The sequence below is a fragment of the Siphateles boraxobius genome, unplaced genomic scaffold (assembly GCF_051911475.1).
Source record: "Siphateles boraxobius isolate OS27281-9 unplaced genomic scaffold, OSU_SipBor_1 3, whole genome shotgun sequence".
In the NCBI taxonomy this organism is placed as follows: Eukaryota; Metazoa; Chordata; class Actinopteri; order Cypriniformes; family Leuciscidae; genus Siphateles; species Siphateles boraxobius.
In genome coordinates, this window is record NW_027508919.1 from 8,441,155 (window position 1) to 8,463,336 (window position 22,182).

Sequence of the window (22,182 nt, forward strand, 5' to 3'; positions counted from 1 at the left end):
TCCTTGTGGGCCTGAGACGAGAGTTCAAGAGATTTCCACGACGCATGCGCGAGAACTGAGAAGAGGACGTTCTTCTTCTAATACTTCTTGTTCAGTTCTCGTGCATGCGTCGTGGAAATCTCTTGAACTCTCGTCTCAGGCCCACAATGAAGAAAAGGAGTAGTCGAATAAAGTCGTTATTTATGTGTTTTTTTTCGGAAAAAAACTTATTCTCGTCGCTTGATAAACTTATAGTTGAGCCACTGTAGGCACATGGAATATTTAAACATGTTCTTTAATGACTTTCTGGGCCGTCAAGTTTCATTCCCTCTGGCAGCCTATGTAGCAGTGATCCACCTCTCAGATTTAATCAAAAATATCTTCATTTGTGTTCCGAAGATGAACGAAGGTCTTACGGGGTTGGTACAGCATGGGGGTGAGTAATTAATGACTTAATTTTCATTTTTGGGTGAACTAACCCTTTAAATGAGTTGAAATAACATTCATTATGGTAAGCTTCTCACTGCTTTTAATACGTATGAAAACAGCCCTTTTATCTAAAACTCATCATTCTAAAAAATGCGATGCCCTTTCACCAAGTTATGTGATCATGTTTATACAGCTTTATGTAATTTATTTAGCTAGATACACGCACCTTTTTCCATATACTGTACATTGGATTTGTAAGTCCCTTTAAAAGTTGCATACAATGTGCTTTAATGATTGAAAGGATGATGTTGATGATGATGATGATGATGATGATGATGATGATGATGATGATGACAAAGAGCCAAATATTTTTGTTAATTAGTTTCTTTGTTTCTGTACTTTGTTACAAAAAGTATTTCCTGAATATTCTCAAAGCCTGAGATATTTCCAAAACCAACAAAATGACAATACACAATATCAGCCACCCACCGTTTTATCCTTGTATTATTGAAACTCTGCACAGTTTGTAAAATATTTAGCAGAGGTGTTTTTTTGTCATTTCCAAAACTCTTATATGTATGCTTTGCCATTTTGTGTGCCAATAAATTGTGCTTACAAAACGTTTTGCATCAATATTTCTGGCCCCTCTTACTCAAGGTTTACTTTGTCCCACACTTCCAAGCTGTGTGTGTGTGTGTGTGTGTGTGTGTGTGTGTGTGTGTGTGTGTGTGTGTGTGTGTGTGTGTGTGTGTGTGTGTGTCGTCGAAGTAGGCTACTTACGTTTGTGATTATAATCTTCCTGAGTTCAGTTTTGACAAGAGCCAGTTAAATAAATCCACCACACTCTTCGTTTTGCCTCTTGTAGAGTCTCAAGAAAGTCCCAATAGCGCCACAATGTGTTCAATGTTTTCACACACTAGCACTCAGTAAAAGATTTTCAATTAGAAATGCATTATATTCCTGCTTGTATTATTTTGTATATTTATAAATGTTTTAAAATATATATAGGCCTATACATTTCAATTTATAAATTTATATTTTCCAGTAAATAAAAGTAAAATAATAAATTACTACTTGGAGTTAAGTATATATAAATTATTTATGTACTATAATTTATATTACAACTTCTGTGATATTTCTGTAACATGCTTATTCTGCATACTTTTATTTGAGCACAATTTTGTACTGTTTATCAATATCACGTGCTCAATGTGTGATGACGCCACAGCGAAGATGGCGGATTCGCTGGGTGTCGGGACGTCAGACGAAAAAGATAACGAAAATAACGATCATAAAAGGGTCAAATGTGCCTGGGTTGCTACAGCGATATCGAGGAAGGCAAGTGTATCTCGGTCGGGGGCGAAAATGACGGAAACTCTCGGATTCTACGAGAAACCTGCCGTTAAAGAGGAGCAGCACGAGCACTCAGGTGAGCTTGAGCATCTGACAACTGACCTTCGCCTTTTGGTTCCAACGTGGCTTTAGTTTACCGGATTGTACTAAATTGATGTACCAGTCTTTTAATGTGGCCACATCAGAAGTGTTTACAATGATGTTTAGGTGAATATTTTGATTTCGTTTTCTTACTAAGCAGTCACTGAAACCAGTTCTAAATTGTGTTAATGTTTACAGAACGCAGATGTCATTGCATTCATTCAGATATCAACTTTTCTAGTCTCTGTGTCTTGTCCAAAGTGCTCATGGGAAGCCTGAGTGGGTCATTTGAGGTCTTTGAATAATTTCTCTTAAACAGCCTGTCTGGTTCTGTTCCAAAGTAAACATGGTGTTAGGAACAGTTCCAGAGAGAAATGTGCACTTAAAAGCTGACCGAGGGTGTCATCTAGCTGTGCCTTATTTAGAGGATATGTATTCGCTATAAAGAAAATACTGCAATGAGTGGACAAAGTGGACTTTGCAACTTGTTACTTTTCAAATGCAGCATATGTAGCCTAATGTTGCAGGAAATATCAGGGGTGCAAACTCATCTTGTCAACGATCCACAACCCTCAAATGATATTCTAGTGGTTGAGCATTTGTTTTTTTCAACAGCCAGATATCTAAAGAGAAAAGTGAGAGAGATACAGTACCCATAATGCACAGTAAAAAATAAAATAAAAAAGGTAACACTTTACAATAAGGTTAATGTAATAACTAACATTAACTAACCACGAGCAATACATTTGTTGCTGTATTTGTTAACTTTGTTAATGTTAGTTAATAAAAACACAGTCATTCATTGTTTGTTCATGTTAGTTCACAATGCATTAACTAATTTTAACAAGATTGTTATTAGTAAATGTTTAAATTAACATTAACAAAGATTAATAAATGCTGTATAAGTGCAGTTCATTATTAGTTCTTGCTAATTAATGTAGTTAACTAATGAACCTTATTGTAAAGTGTTACCGAGAAAATATATATATAAGCTATATATGAGAACTCAAAAACTTGAGGCAACCAGCTTCGGGACCTGAACTTATGAGGGGGGGGAAACAAAATAATACTATAAGTTCTATAAATTAAAATAATGTTTTTGTGTATCAAAGTTCAATAAGCTTGTATTTTAAAGTTAACATGAGCATTGACTTCACTAAATAGATATAAAAGAATGTCTATTATCTGTTGAGAAGGCTGTCGTCAGACTTTGCACTTTTCAGATGCCCAAAATGTCTGAATAGTTAGCCTTGCTATCACTATTATTTTTCTCACCACTCGCATGCTTTTTTTTTTTTTTTACCACTTTCCAGTACATTGGAATAATTATTTTGTATGTTATGTTTTTAATTTTGCAATTTTTGCAGTAATGCTGAAATGATTCCATGTTGATCACCATTTTAAATCTGAAGCCTTTCATTTAATAGCATTGAACCTCTTATTTCCTCTGTACCCCATAGACTTGGATGACTCTGACGAGCCGTCTCTGTTGAGGTTCATGTGTGCCGAGCTGACCAGGGGCTACTTCCTGGAGCACAACGAGGCCAAGTACACGGAGCGGAGGGAAAGGGTGTACACCTGCATGAGGATCCCCAGAGAACTGGAGAGGGTGGGTCCCACAATTCTTTTCCTCCTTTTGAGGTGTAACCTAAAGGAACACCTCAGCATGGTAACGATTCTGAAGTGTGACCCATGTGAATTGAGTAAATCCAAGGACAAGTTTCTGCATTTTCAAATACAAATACAATACAACACAGTATTTCATGCATTGATACTTTTCCAAATATTTAAAGGGTTTGTTCACCCAAAAAATGAAAATTCTGTCGTCATTCTGACCCATAAGACTTTCGTTCATCTTCAGAACACAAATGAAAATATTTTTTTATATATTTGACGCTTCAAAAAGTTCATAAAGAGATTGTAAAACTAATCCATATGAATTGAGCAGTTTAGTCCAAATTTTCTGAAGAGAATTTTTCAGTTTTTTTCACCTTTCCTTAAAGGGTTAGTTCACCCAAAAATGAAAATTCTGTCAGTATTTACTAGGGGTTACCCCGAACAGTCGAAGATTTGATGCATCGATAGGAGGAGCCTGATTCGACTACCAATCTCACAGTCGAATCTTCGCAGAGGTTATAAGGGTGCTCAATGTCTGATTTCACATAGAACTACTGGTTTTCTGTCAATACGTTAATATAGGAGCCTATTATGATAATGTTGTAAATACAAATGTGCAAAGGAAGAAGCTTTAAATAAATATTTTTAACGTGCATGATTTAAGTTTCACTTTCGATACGTGACCGAAAGAGGAGCTGGAGCGTTTTGGCGGCAGGGATTTCAATTTTTAAAAATGTCTGGGATAAGAAAATCTAAAGAGTGGATGCACACCATCAGGAAGGATATTTTCCCAGACTGGATTTAGCATCAGGAAAACCATGATCGCAAGTTGGTTTTCCTCTGGAGATTCTAAAACGCTTAACGTGAAAAAAGCTTTTAAAACGCTTGGGCACTTCTGGCTTAATTAAAGGGTTAGTTCACCCAAAAATGAAAATTAAGTCATTAATTACTCACCCCCATGCTGTACCAACCCCGTAAGACCTTCGTTCATCTTCGAAACACAAATGAAGATATTTTTGATTAAATCTGAGAGGTGGATCACTGCTACATAGGCTGCCAGAGGGAATGAAACTTGACGGCCCAGAAAGTCATTAAAGAACATGTTTAAATATTCCATGTGCCTACAGTGGCTCAACTATAAGTTTATCAAGCGACGAGAATAAGTTTTTTTCCGAAAAAAAACACATAAATAACGACTTTATTCGACTACTCCTTTTCTTCCTTGTGGGCCTGAGACGAGAGTTCAAGAGATTTCCACGACGCATGCACGAGAACTGAACAAGAAGTATTAGAAGAAGAACGTCCTCTTCTCAGTTCTCGCGCATGCGTCGTGGAAATCTCTTGAACTCTCGTCTCAGGCCCACAAGGAAGAAAAGGAGTAGTCGAATAAAGTCGTTATTTATGTTTTTTTTTTCGGAAAAAAAGTATTCTCGTCGCTTGATAAACTTATAGTTGAGCCACTGTAGGCACATGGAATATTTAAACATGTTCTTTAATGACTTTCTGGGCCGTCAAGTTTCATTCCCTCTGGCAGCCTATGTAGCAGTGATCCACCTCTCAGATTTAATCAAAAATATCTTCATTTGTGTTTCGAAGATGAACGAAGGTCTTACGGGGTTGGTACAGCATGGGGGTGAGTAATTAATGACTTAATTTTCATTTTTGGGTGAACTAACCCTTTAATGTATAGTAGGCTACCTCATTAAGAAACCATACAATGTGCAGATAAGCAGATGAACCCAGAATATGAACGCAACGTGTTCCTCCTATAGAATGTCACGTAAAGTGTTTTCTTTATAATAACGGTTTTAAATGGGAGGAAAATTAGCGTTTAATTAAACGCGTTGCGTTCATATTCTGGGCTCATCTGCTTTTCTGTAGGCTATACAGTATGCTTTATTAATAAGATGTGTATAGAATTTTATCTTTTAATATAACTGTCTTAGGACATCAAGCCGTTAAACGTTTTTCACGTTAAGCAATTTAGAATGTATTTTATCTGCGCACACAATTTGAAAAGACTCAAACGGACATTGAGACACAGACAGAGTGAAACACTAGATTTTTCTCTATCGATCAGGTAGGGGTACAAGTGATTTCACAATATTTCAGCCGGTTCTAATGTGATTTTTGGATGCTGTGAACATGTTTAGATAAACTGTCACTCGAGTTCAGCGTTTATTGTTGTTTCTGCAGTTAAAAAGACAAAGTTGACCATTCTGGCTATACTTTCGATATTTTAATAATATATATATATATTTTTTTTTTTTAATTTATTGATCACTAAGGGTAATCTAATGTAACTATTTTTTGCTTGCGTTTTGAATATATGTTCCCCGGCACTTTGCACACATTTGTTCTGTATCTTGTGACTTGATTCAGACTTATTTCTTTTTTTTTTCTTCTTTTTTTTTTTAGAAAGGTATATTCTGTTCTAATTTAATTCTGTAAATTAATTGTTGATTATTTTTCGGAGCATAGATGTTGCGTTCTGTAGGTAAGCCTGCTCGCACAGGCAATTTAGCCGATTTAATTTGATTTGCATGTGAAATGCAAATCCTGTCTATAGTGTGGCCTTTCTGCAGTTATTTATGTTATTTCTTAGTTGTATTGATCCGAAATGTTTTTCTACATTTTTTTCTATATCTTTGTGTGATGTTCTGTACATCGCGGCTTTAAAATGTCAAAGCCCCGCCCCTTCCCTAACCCCACACACACCATTCGACTATTAGTCGACTATAGGGAAGACTTGCCGATTCTGATTCGTCTATGAAAATGCTTAGTCGGGGACACCCCTAGTATTTACTCACCCTCATGTTGTTCCAACCCCGTAAGACCTTCGTTCATCTTCGGAACACGAATTAAGATATTTTTGATGAAATCTGAGAGCTGGATCACTCCTCCATACTTGTCCATAAGCTTCTTGAGGGATTGAAACTTGCCGGCCTCGAAAAGTTAGTAAAGACATTGTTAAAATAGTCCAAGTGACTACAATGGCTCAATCTTAAGTTTATCACGCGACGAGAATACTTTTTGTGCGCAAAAAAACAAACATAAATAACGACATTATTTCAACTATTCATTTCCTTCTCTTTGGGCCTCTAGTCGGTTGAACTAGTGTAATTGCGTAGAGCTACGTCACACGTAGGCTCACTATTGGCCGACGCTGGTCATGTGGGTGATGCGTGTGACGTAAAACAACAGATCATAAGCTGTTAAACTAGTAAACTGACTCGAGGCCCAGAGAGAAGGAAATGAATAGTTGAAATAAAGTCGTTATTTTTGTTGTTTTTTTGCGCACAAAAAGTATTCTCATCGCTTGATAAACTTAAGATTGAGCCACTGTAGTCACTTGGACTATTTTAACGATGTCTTTAATAACTTTTCGAGGCCGGCAAGTTCAATCCCTCAAGAAGCCTATGGACTAGTATGGAGGAGTGATCCAGCTCTCAGATTTAATCAAAAATATCTTAATTCGTGTTCCGAAGATGAACGAAGGTCTTACGGGGTTGGAACAACATGAGGGTGAGTAAATACTGACAGACTTTTCATTTATGGGTGAACTATCCCTTTAATAAACACAATAAAAGTGTTTATTGCCACCAGATGGAGATATTGAGCTATTGAAAACAGATTTTGAGTTATTGAAAGGGTTAGTTTGGGGCTTGAAAGTTGCAATGACGTTGCTGTCAATGGAGGGACATAAAGCTCTCAGATTTCATCAAAAATATCTTAATTTGTGTTCTGAAGATGAACGAAGGTCGTACGGGTTTGGAACAACATCAGGGTGAGTAATTAATGGCAGAATTTTAATTTTTGGGTGAACTAACCCTTGAAGGATGGTCAAATATATTTATTTTATTAACTATGGTAATGATTCATATAGTGTATATCAGATTTCGTATTTTCTCAGCATTTTTCCATTCACCTCAAGACCATAGGATCACACTCGCACTACTCAGGTTTGTGTGATATGTTGACAGCTGAGGTATGTGCGCACAAAGACGGCTCTGTGACCCTGAAGTTGCTCCGCCCCTCAAACACTAGAAAGAGCTCAGCAAACACTCCAAACACCAGTGAGACGACAGTCAAGTGCTCACCTGGAAACAGTTTGTTCATTATGTTTCCAGTGCACAGATGAGAGGCTAGATCTGGAACTACTGGTTCCTAGTCAGTAAAGACAGACTGAAGACATTACAACCCAAAATTGTATTGTCAGCTTTGCTCCTTCCGTGTGCCACGATTTGACATGCTTTTCTGGAACTAACATCCACTCAGTCAATGATGAGCTGCGTGATATATATCCACCGTCATTCAGAATGATTGTCGGCCAGTGTGTTTTCTCTGAGCAGGTAAGGCTCATGCTTCCATCATCTCGCAGGACTCAACTATAAAGATGGCTGATGGGCCCAAGTTGATGAAACTGTCATTTGACTATATTGACCAGTATTTTGTTGCCACTATAGTTTACCCAACATGTTTGTTAACACTTTAGTTTAGGGTCCAATTCTCACTATTAACTAGTTGCTTATTAGCATGTATATTAATGGGATATTGGCTGTTTATTAGTACTTATAAACCACGTATTAATGCCTTATTCTGCATGACCATATTCTACATCCCTAATCCTACCCAATATCATAAACTTAACAACTACCTTACTAACTATTAATAAGCAGTAATTAGGAGTTTATTGAGGCCAAAGTTGTGGTTAATAGTTAGTAAATAGTGAGAATTAGACCCTAATCTAAAGTCTGAAGTGTGCCCATGTTTTTATTCTTTGCAAACTTCAACAGTGGATTTCGAGTTTTGTCAAAAATGTTGTCATATATTTACACTACTGTTAAAAATCTTGAGTGTTGGATATATTTTCGTAAAAAGTGTCCTACGCTCACCAAGAATGCATTTATTTGCTCAAAAATACAGTAAAATCAGTAAAACTGTGAATTTTCATCACCATTACTCCAGTCTTTCGTGTTACATGATCTTTCAGAAATCATTCTAATATGCTGATTTGGTTCTGAAGAAATCTCAAAGCATTATCGTAAATGTTGTTACTGTCACTTTTTGATCAATTTAATGCATCTTGCTGAATAAAAGTATAACTTTCAATAATGGTAGTGTATTTTTTTATTAACAAAAAGCTTTAATGTAATGCATTTTATTTATTTTTTTATATATTTGTTTGTTTATAAATTTGAAGTGATTACCGAGCTACATAACTGTATAGTTCACGGCATTATTGCAAAATATATATAAATAAAACTATTTTATTTTATTTATTTGCTTATTTTAGTTTTTTTTAGAGAAACCATAAATGTAATGACAAATTCTGACATAGATAGAAGACATAGATCTGACATAGATATGTAGTTTTATTGCAAGGTCTGTAAAAGTATTGGCCTTTTATTTGCGTTGTCCTTTTTTGAGAGGGTTCTAGTGGTCTGTGTTCATCTCCCAACGAGCACTCCTTATTTTATATCTGCTGGTAAAAACTGTCCCTCAGGATTCATACTCAGACTTTAAAGAGCCAGTTGCTTGTGGTGTATGTATGTTAACATTTTAATTTGTTCTTAATGGTCTTTCTCTGATACAGAAAGCCTTCTGAAGATGAAAAATCTTTTAAGGTTACGGAGTGCTGGCAGACCAATTCAAAGCCTGAAGGAGGCTTTGAATATATCTGCCAGCACTCCGTAACCTTAAAAGATTTTTCATCTTCAGAAGGCTTTCTGTATCAGAGAAAGACCATTTTTCACACATCACACGCCTCGGTGCGCTCAAGCATGTAAAGCATCAGGATTCAGGGCCGAGGGGTTTCTTAGTATGATGTCAGTGTGGTTTCTGTATAACATGACTGAATGCGACTAAACAAATGGATTTCTGGTTTGCATATTGCGTATGTGAGTGCATGTGCTAACAGCACTGTTTGTGTCTTCCTACAGTTGATGATCTTCGGGGTCTGTCTGTGTCTGGATGCCTTTCTGTATGTATTCACTCTGCTGCCCCTGAGAACTCTACTGGCCTTCCTGAGGGTGTTGACGATACCTTGCTGCGGCCTCGGGTAACACATACACACAAAACTCATTTATCTTCAAAAAGATAGACTGCCTTCAAAAGTGAGGTTGGTAAGATTCTGTAATGGTTTTGAAAGTCATTTGCTAACCAAGGCTGCATTTATATGATCAAACGTGCAGTAAATTATTATTACAATTTAAAATAACTGTCTAATATTTAAATATATATATATATATATATATATATATATATATATATATATATATATATATATATATATATATATATATATAAAAATTCCTGTGATGCAAAGCTGAATATTTAGCATCATTACTCCAGGCTTCAGTGTCACATGATCCTTCAGAAATCATTCCAATATGCTCATTTGGTGCTCAAGAAACATTTCTTATTATTATCAATGTTGAAAACATTGATGTGCTGCATAATATTTTTGTGGAAAATGATACTTTTTTAGGGTTCTTTGATTAATAAAAAGTTCAAACAAACAGTGTTTATTTGAAATGGAAATCTTGTGTAACATTATAAATGTTTTTACTGTCACTTTTGATCATTTTGAATGCTGCTTTGCTGACTAAAAGTGTTTCTTAAAAAAAAAAAAAAAAAAAGTATAACCTTACCCCAAACTTTTGAACAGTACACTGTCAAAAAAATTTGCAAAAACAGCCTGTCAATGGGGCAGTACCCTTAAATTTACAACTTTGTTCCTTGCCTACCCCTAAAGGTGCATTTTAGTAGCTTAAAGTAGTAATATGTATCAAAGTATACTTTTTTATATATAGCCCAAAGTGTACAGTTGTACACATATCCTTCCACGGTATACTCCATTTGACATGTACGCATACACATCTCTCGCCACAAGTTATAACCCATATGCACATCTTTATAATCTTTTAAGCTAGAGTTTCATCTGTATAAAAACATTGCCAACATTTGCATTTCAATCTCACAGCTAAATTAAGGAGTGTCACATTTTACAATCTGACACAACAATCATAAAGGACAGTAAAATGCACTGAAGCCAAGTGTCTTCAAGACACAAGAAATTAGTGTATTTAGCATTGACCCACCTTTACTTGGAAAAGATTTGTGACTACAACTTTTATGTGCAGATGCATTGTAAATAATTTCAGAATCCGACTGTGACACTTTTTTTTGCGTACGTTGGTTCTCTGAATCACATGTACGCACATTGGAGGAATGATCGTAAGATGAAGTGAAGAACAGTTTCTACGCAACATTTTATAAATGAAGCCCCAAATCTTGCTCTCTTCTCATTGTGCTTTGATTATACCATGTTCATAATGAACAATTGTGTATTGACATTTCCTCATATCAGAGTGCAGTAAAGTGCCTAATGTGTGCCTTTCCCTCCTCCCTTCAGCGCTAACGTTTGCCCTTATTGCAGACGGAGCAGGTAGGACGCCTGCCTTTACAGATTGTGACTCATTCTTCATTCTCTTTGATCCATATATTTTATATAACAAGCATGTCACTGTATCATTTGCCAGCCTGGTAGGGTTTATATGTCACTGCCCATGATAACTCTCTTCATTGAATGGTTTAGCTCACGATATGACGGTGGAGTCATTTTAATTTTAAATGTCAGCTGCTGGCAAGTGAAGTGGTTGAATTTTGAACTGTTAAGTGTCTAGTCTGGCAGTGGTTGTGTTTCATTTCTGTAGAGTGTGACTTGAGTTGGTGTCTGGCACCTGTATGACATTGAAGTGCTACATTATATGCCATCCTACTGAAAGAAAAAATATAGTTTGGTAAATTTAGTTATTTAGTTTAAGCTGGTTTATCTTGTTGTCTGACCACCTGCCATAACCAACAAGCTAGACTAACTTGGTGGCCACCTAAGGTCAGCAATCGACTATAGGCTGGTTTATACTGTTAAAATGTGTTTTGTTTTTTCTCTAGTGGATTTGGTGACGATCTCTCGAGTCATAGCAGCTTTTCCCTTTGCTTTATCAAACAGTAAAGAGGTTTGACTGGATCCTCAGATCCATAGCTACACTTTAAGATTTTATTAATGCCTCCTGGTCATATCTCCAGCACCAGGAGATTGTTAGAAAATATTTATATTTAAATGTAATTGAAGAGCTTACAAGCCACACTCCTGTTTTGGTAAGATCTGGATTAAATTTACTTAAATTTTTGGGATCCTTCACAATGGATGAGACCTTTCAGTAGACTTTGAGATGTTACTGTTCATTTGCAGAATTATAACCATTCAACATTAAGATTCTGCATATCATTACTTCAACATTACTCTAGGATAGAAACGCCTTCTTACACTTAAGCCTGGCACTTTAGCACAAGCAGAAGCTCTTGCAGATAAAAGGCTACTATCAGTATGTGCGCAGTCTTTGCTTACATAGAGACAGATTTCATATCCCAGCTGTCATCTTTGAGTACTTTCTATGAGTTTCTTATGTAAAAATGTAAATATTTTAAAGATATAAAGAAGTTTATTTTTTGCTATTTCATTATATTGTTTATTGTAGTGCCAAATATAGTTTATCTTATGTATTTTGGTAATGTAGTATTTGAGCTTCACAGTTATACTCAAAGTAAACAAATTCTGCTTTTAACACTAATATTTAACAAGGATGCTTTAAAGTCCCCCTGTAGTCAATAATTGTATCCCTTAAAACTCATCTTTGATCACCAAAATTATATATTTAAATGTGTTTTCCTTGAAAAAAAAATCTTCATGCCTTAAAATAGCTTGAATGTAACTCTACACCCTTGCCTCAATTAGTATACGTGGTTCTATAAATATACAAATTAGCCCCGCCTCCACTCACTCACACCAGTTCAGAGATCCACTCGTTGACGATCACACGTTGACATGAATGGTTACAAGATAGTTTGTGACATCAAACACCAGTGATTACACCTCGTGTTTTTTAAACTCTTTGGTTCACTGCCATTTTAAAGGTGCTCTAAGCGATGTCACTCGTTTTTTAGGCCAAAACATTTTTTGTCACATACAACAAACATCTCCTCACTATCCGCTAGCTGCCTGTCCCCTGAACACACTGTAAAAAAAACGTGGTTTCTGCAGACACCCCAGGCTCCAAAAATGGCAACAAAAACAAACTGGGCTAACCCGCACCATGAAACATAACAAACTGTTCCAGCCAATAACCGACAAGAAGGATTTGGGGGTGGGGTTTGAGGGGTTAGTGCGCGGATGAGGAGGAACTATTTTTACATTAATAATATTAAGTTTTTCCTATCATATTAGAATTATTTCTGAAGGATCATGTAAAACTGAAGACTGGAGTAATTATGCTGAAAATTCCACTTTTCCTTCACATGACATTATAAAATATATGAAAATAGTATAGTCCTTGTAAATTGTAATAATATTTAATTTTGATCAAATAAATGCTGCCTTGGTGACCATAAGGGACTTATGAAAAAAAACATATGTCTCTATATGTATATATTCCTCAGCTTTCTGTTGCTAGTTCTCAGTCTTGCCGTTTTCCTGAGGATGTTTATGTAGATTCGTGCTCGTGAGTGTGATGCCTCAAGTGAAAATTAAACATCTGTCAAGTTTTTCCTTTTTTATTCTCCCTCCCACACCCTGGTTGCAGGATCTTTGCACACCTCTAAATCGCAGCTCTGCTCCTCAAATAAATCTGATACCTTCTGTTCATTTGTCTACTGCTGAAAGTGTCTTAACTGTGAACTAAGCAGGGCGTGATAGATGGCAGTGCTAAACTGATTATATTTTCTCATTGTCTGTATATCTGCATGGGTTTTGAGTTGTTCCTTGATATTTTTCTCCATCTGGATGTTTCTCCAACTTTTGCCACTTTTGATCTTGTGATGTTTATTAACTCACTTTAAACACACTTTTCGCACTCTGCTAGTTTGTTTTCAAGATGCACAGAAAAACAATCATGTAAATCCTTTTCACAAGCTAATCGTTGAATATTTCATGTGTATTGTGTTTGCATCATTATCGTTGTAAAAATTCAAATACGTTTTCATATTTAATGATTTAAATCTAAGTCTTGGACATTATAATGCAAATAATGATGAAGCCATTTTAATTTTGATGTGGCATTCAAGTGTGTGAGTTAGTCCCTGGACTGTAGTTGAAAAAATGCCCATCTGTGTGTTTCTCTAGTTTGAAAGAAAGCCAAAGCTTTTCTTCATTGCGGTGGTGTTGATGTGTAATCATTGCATTTGGCCTCATTTTGTAAACTCATAAGTTTTATTTAAAATTAATGTATTCAGTAAGCTTTCTCTGCAGTTTGTTCTGACTCCCAGGCCTGTTTAATTCACTTCTGCTGTGTGTGTTTGTTTTTACCAGTGGCTCTCGGTTCCTGCAGCCGGCTCAGGTGTGTGACCTGCTGAAAGGTTTAATCATGGTGCTCTGTTACTCCATGATGCACTATGTTGACTATGCTATGATGTACCACCTGATCCGCGGCCAGTCGGTCATCAAACTCTACATCATCTATAACATGCTGGAGGTATCAAGCTGCTCTTTTGGATCATGTTATTAAGAAATTGTTCACCTAAAAATGAAAAATCTATCCACACTTGGTTTGTTTCAAACCTGTATTCTGAACACATGAACACATTTTCTCGTAGCATTTATATATAACAAAAAGCAGCATACAGCATTGGAACGACATCATGGTCTGTAATTAATCACATTTTCATTTTGAGTGAACTATTCTTTTAAATATATGTGTTATTTCATCTTTCAGGTGGCAGACCGTCTATTCTCTTCTTTTGGGCAAGACATTCTGGACGCTCTCTACTGGACGGCCACTGAGCCAAAGTCACGGAAGAGAGCCCACATTGGAGTCATCCCTCATTTTTTCATGGCTGTCTTCTATGTCTGTATCCTTTTCAGTCTACAGTGCTTAGGATACTTGAGACAATTTTGATAATGCAAATTAGAACCCATTTGATCAAATTTTTCATGATGTGTCATAATTTGGTGTGGGTATCATTATTCTTTAAATCTATATTAATGTTGAAAGAGGTGGTTTAGTGATTTCCACAAACCCTGGTCATATTTCTTATCAAAACAGAATATCCTGTCTGAACTTTCAAAATTCTGATATAAATAATATTCTGTTAAATCTGATTCAATATACAGCAACTTGTAGCACCATAACATAATATTCATAACAAAATTAGTTCAATATAATTGTTTTCCTCAGTGAATATTTGTCTCAGTTCTGCATGCCATCCTCATCATGGTCCAGGCCTCTACTTTAAATGTGGCCTTCAACTCACATAATAAATCTCTGCTCACAATTATGATGTCTAACAACGTAAGTGTACACACACACACAAACTCATTCTACAAACGGCAGAATCTTCAAATCTTAGTTCAAGAATTGTGTTGTATACATTGAGTTTCAAGATTGTGTCACTATATACATTTAGAATTTTGTAATCATGGTTTTTACAGGCATGTGTTCATGTTTCAGTTTGTGGAAATCAAGGGAAGTGTGTTTAAGAAGTTTGAGAAGAACAACCTCTTTCAGATGTCTAACAGCGGTGAGTCTTATAACCATGTTATATTGGTATATATATATATATATATATATACACACTGTTCCTTTTCATCAACATGCACCCTTGATTAATAAGAGTATTAATTCTTCAAAAAATGTGTGTGTGTGTGTGTATATATATATATACTTTTTTTTTATTATGTATACTCTTATTTAGCAAGTTAATCAAAAGTGACAGTAAAAACATTAATAATGCTACAAACGTTTTCCATTTTGAATAAATGTTCTATTCATCATAGAAAAACAAATGTGTCACAGTTTCCACAAAAATGTTAAGCAGAACAACTATTGTCAATATAGATTATAAGAAGAAATGTTTCTTGAGCACCAAATCAGCATATTAGAATGATTTCAAGGATCATATGAAAATGATTACTGGCGGTAATGGCTGCTGAAAATTTAGCTTTTAAAATTCATCACAGGAATAAAGTACATTTTAAAATGTGTTCAAATAGAAAAGTTATTTTAAATTGTAATAATATTTCTGTTTTTACTGTATTTTTGATCAAATGAATGCAGCCTTTGTGAGCATAAGAGACTAATTTCAAAAACATAATTTTACCAGCCCCAAACTGATGAATAGTAGTGCAAGTCCTGGTACTCTGTGATTATTATGTTCACACAGCATGCGATCAGCAAAGAATACTTTGTTATAAACATGCAAAATGTTCAAAAAATAATGGTCATACCCTTTTTGTTTGTGCAACACATGGTTTTAATGTAGATTATACTCAGTCAGGAAATATTACAGCAGTTGTGCCTCAGTTCTGGTTATTCAAAATTACTACCAAGCTGTACATTATTATAATCACTTAGAGACTCTTTGATCGACAAGCAGGTGAAGTGTGTGGGCTGACCCAGAAAGATTATAGCATCTTTTTGAAATGCTAATCAAAGCTCACAAGAGCTTTCTGATAACGCTCTGTGAGATGCTGACAGGCTGTGGTGCGTTTGAGGTCCTCTTTCCTACAGAGCCCATCCTTTTATGAATACTGTAATCAGCACCTATTCTGCCTTCCGCTGTTTACTCTCTCTCCACCTTCAAATGGCCACTAAGTCTCGTGGTCGTCCATTTAAGTCTTTGTGATGGAAGAAATCCTCAAGTTACGGTTCATACACAATCTCCATGCATCGTATGGATTACCATCCTTTGAAGTCTAACAATCTAAAAGCTTTATTTGTTGACCGTGGTTTCCCCTCACATTTTTCAGGGAGAGTGGCTTCGAGAATATAATATATAAGATGTACAGACATTGTTGCTCATGTGTTGGGTTTATATTTCTGTCTTACAGATATCAAGGAACGGTTCACCAATTACGTATTGCTCCTCATCGTGTGCCTGAGAAACATGGAGCAGTTTTCATGGAACTCAGGTCTTGATTATGACTCGGATTAGAACTAGTCATGATTTAAAAGATAGACATTTTTAAAGTAGAATCTATCTTTGTATCCTAGGCATCTTTGTGAGGCAGATCCAGGCAGATTCATAATGACTATGATACTTATTTAACCTACTATTTAAAAAATGCTTGGTTAATAGTGTTGATATTGCTTGCAGATCACCTCTGGGTTCTGCTTCCTGATGTCTTCATGGTAATCATGTCTGAGATTGCGGTTGACATCGTCAAGCATGCCTTCATCACAAAATTCAATGACATCACAGCTGATGTGAGAGCCACAGATTTGTAATTTGTTTTTCAAAGATAATCGATCTCAAGACCACAAGTATCAAGTGTGCCATTCTAGACGGGACCATAAATTGCACTAAAATATACACAAACACAGGCACCACATATTAACTTTTCATTTCCATCATGTTCTTTAGGTCTACAGTGAATATAAAGCCAGCTTGGCCTTTGAACTTGTCAGCAGTCGACAACAAAATGTAAGTGATCATTTATCGTCTGGTTTGTGTATGTAATCATATGTATTTTAAATACTTATTATTTGAAAAAGAAAATTGACAGCACTAGGATCTGTAAATGGCAAAAAAAAGATGGAAAATAATAGAATACAAATGCGGTTTATTCACGGACAGGCCTACACAGACTACAGCGATTCAGTGGCGAGAAGGATGGGCTTCATTCCTTTGCCTCTTGCTGTACTGGTGAGAAAACATTTTCACTTGTTTAGCTACTCCTGTTATTTGAATTTTAGCCAAAAAATACTCTGAAACAATATGTGTACTATGTATTTGTAATGCTTATTAGTGTATCATGTTGTTAGATTACCAACATGCTTATTCCAAACTGTAAAATGACACATTAAACAACAAATGATATATTACTGATATGTGATACTGAGGATGCGGTTTTGTTTTCATCTCCTTCAGTTGATTCGGGTGGTGATGAGCTCAGTGAAGATCCAGGGCGCTCTCTCATCTGTCTGTCTGCTGCTCTTTTATCTTGGGTAAAATAAATTACCTAATTGTAGGCATCAAATAATGTATAATTTTTACTGCATAACTCACCGCGCAACCCAATCTCGACAGACCTAGTGTTTGTTTGATTGTTTTGTTTTCCTGCTGTGTTAACATACGGTCTCTGAACGGATTCTGAGAACAGTTTTGGGCAGTAGTACCAAAGCAAACTACATTTCTCAGCAGAGGTGGTTGTGCCGGTATAGTTTTCAAATCATGTACTGAAAGTAGGGTTGTTGTTTTTTTATATATTATTTTTCTAATTTTGGGGCCAGTAATGTGTTTCTTTTTAAGAAGAAATTAATACTTTTATTCAGCCAGGATGCATTGAATTGATCATAATTTATAGTAAATACTATCCTAACATTTCAAAAGATTTCCATTTCAAATAAATGCTGGTCTTTTGAACTTTCTATGCATCAAATGATCCTGACAGAAAAGTACCATGGCTATCACAAAACATATTAAGCAGCACATATGTTTTCAACATTGATAAAAATAAGATTTTTTTCTTGAGCAACAATTCAGCATAATTAGTGATTTCTGAAGGTTCATGTGACACTGAAGACTGGAGTAATGATGCTGAAAATTCAGATTTGCCATCACATGAATAAATTGTTAAAATATATTAAAGTAGACATTTATTTTATATTTTAATATTTCACATAATTACTCTTCTTACTGTATGTTTGATTAAATAAATGTAGCCATGGTGAGCATAAGAGACTTCAAAAGTATAACAAAAAACTTACCGACCTCAAACGTTTGTGTACACGTTAGTGTATTTTAAGTTTAACTAAAACATTTCTTAATGTAGTGAGGTTATCTGTAATGTAGTCCGACCTGCTACTTTCGCTAATTGTTCTGTGGAGTAATTTGTAACATTTTGGCAATATTTTGTGAGTAGCCTGCCTGAAACAAGCTTGTAGTTGTAGGTTTTAGCTTTAATCTTTTTAATTGTTTGGTCTGATTCTGCAGATTGATAACACTGAAAGTGTTGAATAGTATAGTTATTCTGGGAAAGTCCTGTCGATATGTGAAAGAAGCTAACATGGAGGGTAAGCTGTTTGAAAGACCGACTGCTCAAACCTCGAAGCAAACTCCCAAGAAAGCCAACCCTGCCAAATCTCCCCCAACCTCAGGTAACACCAGTTTGGATTATTCAAGTTATTGTTCAGACATACTGTCGTTCTGTTCTAAACACGATGTTTTGTGTGCAGAGTTTTCAAAGAATCATGTTGCTTTTCTGCTTTGTTTCTTTACCTCTGTTTTTAGCTGAACCTGAAGTTCAGCGGCCCTCCACCTCCATCACCAAACAGCCGACCCCCAGGGCGAAGCCTTTTCCCCCGGCTCCACCCCCTGTAACTGTGGTGACCAGTGATCCGCCCCCAGAATCTCCCCCTAAACCAGAGGACAGCAGCAGCGAGACACCACAATCTACTGAACTTAAACACAGAACCACAAATAAAGATCTATTGGAGATCGACCGCTTCACAATATGCGGCAACCGAATCGGGTGAACTTTAACCCCATCACCACAGTAACTGCTCAGGAACGAAAGTCGAGGAGACTCAGGAATATGAGTCTGACATAATTGGGAGGGGCTTTCGAGTGAGTTCTTCAGAGGTTGCTACTATTTATCTCTAACTGAATAATAGATCTGCTTCTATTCCTGTGGAATGTCTACTAAAGGAATCAGATCGAGTTCGTAAAGCATTATTTCAAATCAAAACAAAGAATCTGTTCACCCTCGGCAGGCTGGCATTTCACATGAAACAGAATCTAGTAAATGTTGCTCTTGGATGTGTTTGTCTCGATTTGTATCCGAGACAGAACATATTGAACAATAAATGAGGCATGAACATCTTACAAACTAGACGACTCCCACTAGAAACTAAAAAACATGAATTATATATTTATTTTTAAAAACTTAAAAAACAATTCACTAATTCACATCTGATTTTAAATTATTAGATACATTTCTACATATTGACACTTTTGGCTTAGAATATGATGCTAAACAGATTTGCCAATAATGCTGCCATTAGATTTGTTCAGTCTGCCAAATATTTGTTTTTAGAAGTTGTAAAGGTGTTATTTGGTTAGTTACATTACTGTGTTTTTTCATTGTTTATTTAAAAGAAAGGGAAGGTTTGTCTAGCCTGACGCCAGGCTGCTTGATAATTTAGCTCTGTATAATATTCAAGGTGCCAATCCAGCAGACTTAACTTTGCACTGATTTGCCATATTGTCTTAAGCGGTACAGAATATTTTTGTTTTGTTTATGAGTATCATATTGACCTGTTTACACCAGCTATGAAAGAGCAAATAACTGTTTCATATGAAGTGTAACATAAAATAAGAGTGTTTTTTTAATGCACATTATGTATTTTGAAATTCAAATCATCTGTGACTAATCACATACTGAGAGACTATATTGTTTGATATAATTATTTTGTTGTTTTAAATATAAGTAAATTATTATAGAGTAATTAATAGTATAAATATCATGTTTATACTATTTTATAATGTTGCTTAGAAGTTGATTTAGCAATGAGAAAAGTTTAATGTCAATCTAAATCCGTACAGCCTGTCTAGAATTGACCTCCAGTATACAGTCATGTGTTGCAGAGGTACTAAAAGCCAAGTGACTTGAAATGGATATTCCCTCATTCTCCTTTGACTGAAACTGTTTTTTACTAACTTAATAGAAGTGTTCCTTCCATGTTTTGAAATGTCTGTCATTTGCATTTCAGTATATTGTATTTTGTTCTGTTATCATTGTAAAAATTGGATGACCATTTTTGAAAAGATTCTGAACGGGTTGCACAGGTTGTTGTACTTATTGTATTTAAAATGTACCATAATGCTAAAAAGTGGTTTCATACATAAAGGGTGACGACAAAATTTTTTATGTAATGCCATTTTTGGGATGGCAAATAAAAGTTGTTTTGCAATTTGTGCCCTATGTGTTTTCTTGTTTGTTTGTTTTTGACAGTCATCTCTTGAATTTTTGTTTGGCTGTCAGTCTCCAATAGTATTTCCATATTGTTTTGTTGTTTTTAGGTGAAGTTTTATTCAAAATGATTAGGAAAAGTATGTATTTTTCTTGGTCATCATCTTGTAAGTATTTTACCGTTTTTATTCAACTTTTCGTTTTGTCAGTCCATGTTATGCTCTGGTTTAAACTGTATCAGGCAGCCTGAGACCGTAATCTGCCACTGTGACCTCTCCTACAGAATTCACTGACTGTGATGGACAGCTAGTAAATCCGCCCTCAGCCGCTGCCAGCATCTCCATGTTCATGAGGTAATGTTCGCCTCCCTTACACCCACCACAAACCTCCCTGTCCTTCTCCATCGTGACCTACAGATACCAACTTACCTACTTGACGCTTAGACAAGCAGTAAGCGCAGAGGAGGTAGAGCAGTAGGTTGTTTCTAAGGCAACTGTATGGCCATTTGGCTTTAGAATAAAAAAATCCTATTGTAATTTTACTCTTTTGAGTATATATCAATATAGATATCCTTAATAGTATTTTATCTCAAAGCATGTGTGTTAATGAGAGTATTTTGCTGGACTTCCCAGTGTTATTGCCCACTGATGCGACCATGTAATCTGTCATCTTAATGTTTGCCTTGTTGGAAAATAATTGTTTCTTCTCCAAACAGATCGTCAGGGTTTTGACACTGTTGGATTTTGCCTTTGTTCGGCAATGTCTGACACACAGAACATTCTGCAGCAATTGCATTCTTTACAGAATCCTTTAATCCACTACAAGAAAGAGAATGTAATCATGTGGATTGCAGCTCTGATATCATGTACTCCCAGCATTCTGAACCTTCCTCACATTCTTTATGAAAAAAGCAGTTGTTTCCCAGAGTATAGTGAAGGAATAACATTCCTGGTGGTAAATGAAAGGCCATTTGCTGTAGTCAGGTAGATTTTGATCCCATTGGCTTTTTGGAATTGCACAGTAAGAGGTGACCAAGTTAGAAATGATAACTGTTATCTAACATAATGCTGTCACTTTAAATTGGTCTGTGGTGATCAGTGAATTAGTTTAGTAGTATAATATAAAGTACTCTTCATGTATCGGCCTTTATGAATGAAATACATGAAGTACTTTCTGTTCTTGTTTGTTTTCAAGCCTTTAAATGCCTTAATACAATCTGAGAGAAGTCAAATGAGTCATGTTGTAGGAGATCTGAGCCCACTCAGTGAGTGAACTTATTTGGCGAACACATGAAAAGCTGAGAAAGTAGGTAAAATTCAGAAGTTTGAAATAAACATCCTCCATGTGTTGCTTATGATACCATCCACATTCCCTGTGCAGCACCTTATAACTCTGGAGACAGATTTTGCCTGGATTCCCTTTTATAAAAATCGGATTGTAGGGCTTGAAGAATAATTTTATCAACCCTCCCTTTTCCTCATGATTTCAGAGATGGCTAATAATGTCAGTATATATGACTATGCTTGTGTGACAGGAAACAATGTTCTGGGACCAACAAAAGATGCTGATCCAGGATGATGTTGTACTCAGCCTCTGTCATAAGGAAGATGTTAGTTTTTCCACTTATGATGTTTCCACCAAGATGCATGTAGGCTATAAATGTTGCTGTAAATAAAAATAAATAGGCCTAAGATTTTCCTTCACAATGAATAGGAAACTTTCAGAGTCTGTTTAATTGCATTTTTAAAGTCATA

The 22,182-nt window shown here is 35.8% G+C and overlaps 1 protein-coding gene across 2 annotated transcripts; it reads left to right on the forward strand.

Moving 5' to 3' along the window:
• The first annotated feature begins 1,618 nt into the window (after positions 1 to 1,618).
• Positions 1,619 to 20,429, forward strand: tapt1a (transmembrane anterior posterior transformation 1a). Of its 2 annotated transcripts, XM_077247705.1 has the most exons (15): positions 1,632 to 1,837; positions 3,303 to 3,451; positions 9,402 to 9,520; positions 10,877 to 10,909; positions 13,829 to 13,991; positions 14,232 to 14,367; positions 14,710 to 14,807; positions 14,967 to 15,036; positions 16,346 to 16,426; positions 16,612 to 16,721; positions 16,879 to 16,938; positions 17,092 to 17,160; positions 17,386 to 17,462; positions 18,451 to 18,614; positions 18,748 to 20,429. In XM_077247705.1, exons 1-15 carry the CDS (start codon positions 1,642 to 1,644, stop codon positions 18,990 to 18,992), a joined length of 1,770 nt encoding a protein of 589 aa, XP_077103820.1. In that variant the 5' UTR covers positions 1,632 to 1,641; the 3' UTR covers positions 18,993 to 20,429. The 2 variants fall into 2 exon arrangements, with proteins under 2 accessions (XP_077103821.1, XP_077103820.1); XM_077247706.1 differs by lacking the exon at positions 10,877 to 10,909 and having other exon boundaries at positions 1,619 to 1,837.
• The last annotated feature ends 1,753 nt before the right edge of the window (positions 20,430 to 22,182 follow it).

Coding starts and splice junctions, on each gene's coding strand:
- tapt1a (XM_077247705.1), top strand. CDS start 1,642: ATGGCGGATTCGCTGGGTGTCGGGACGTCAGACGAAAAAGATAACGAA. Junction 1,838..3,302: donor GGAGCAGCACGAGCACTCAG/GTGAGCTTGAGC, acceptor TGTACCCCATAG/ACTTGGATGACTCTGACGAG. Junction 18,615..18,747: donor CAAATCTCCCCCAACCTCAG/GTAACACCAGTT, acceptor CTCTGTTTTTAG/CTGAACCTGAAGTTCAGCGG.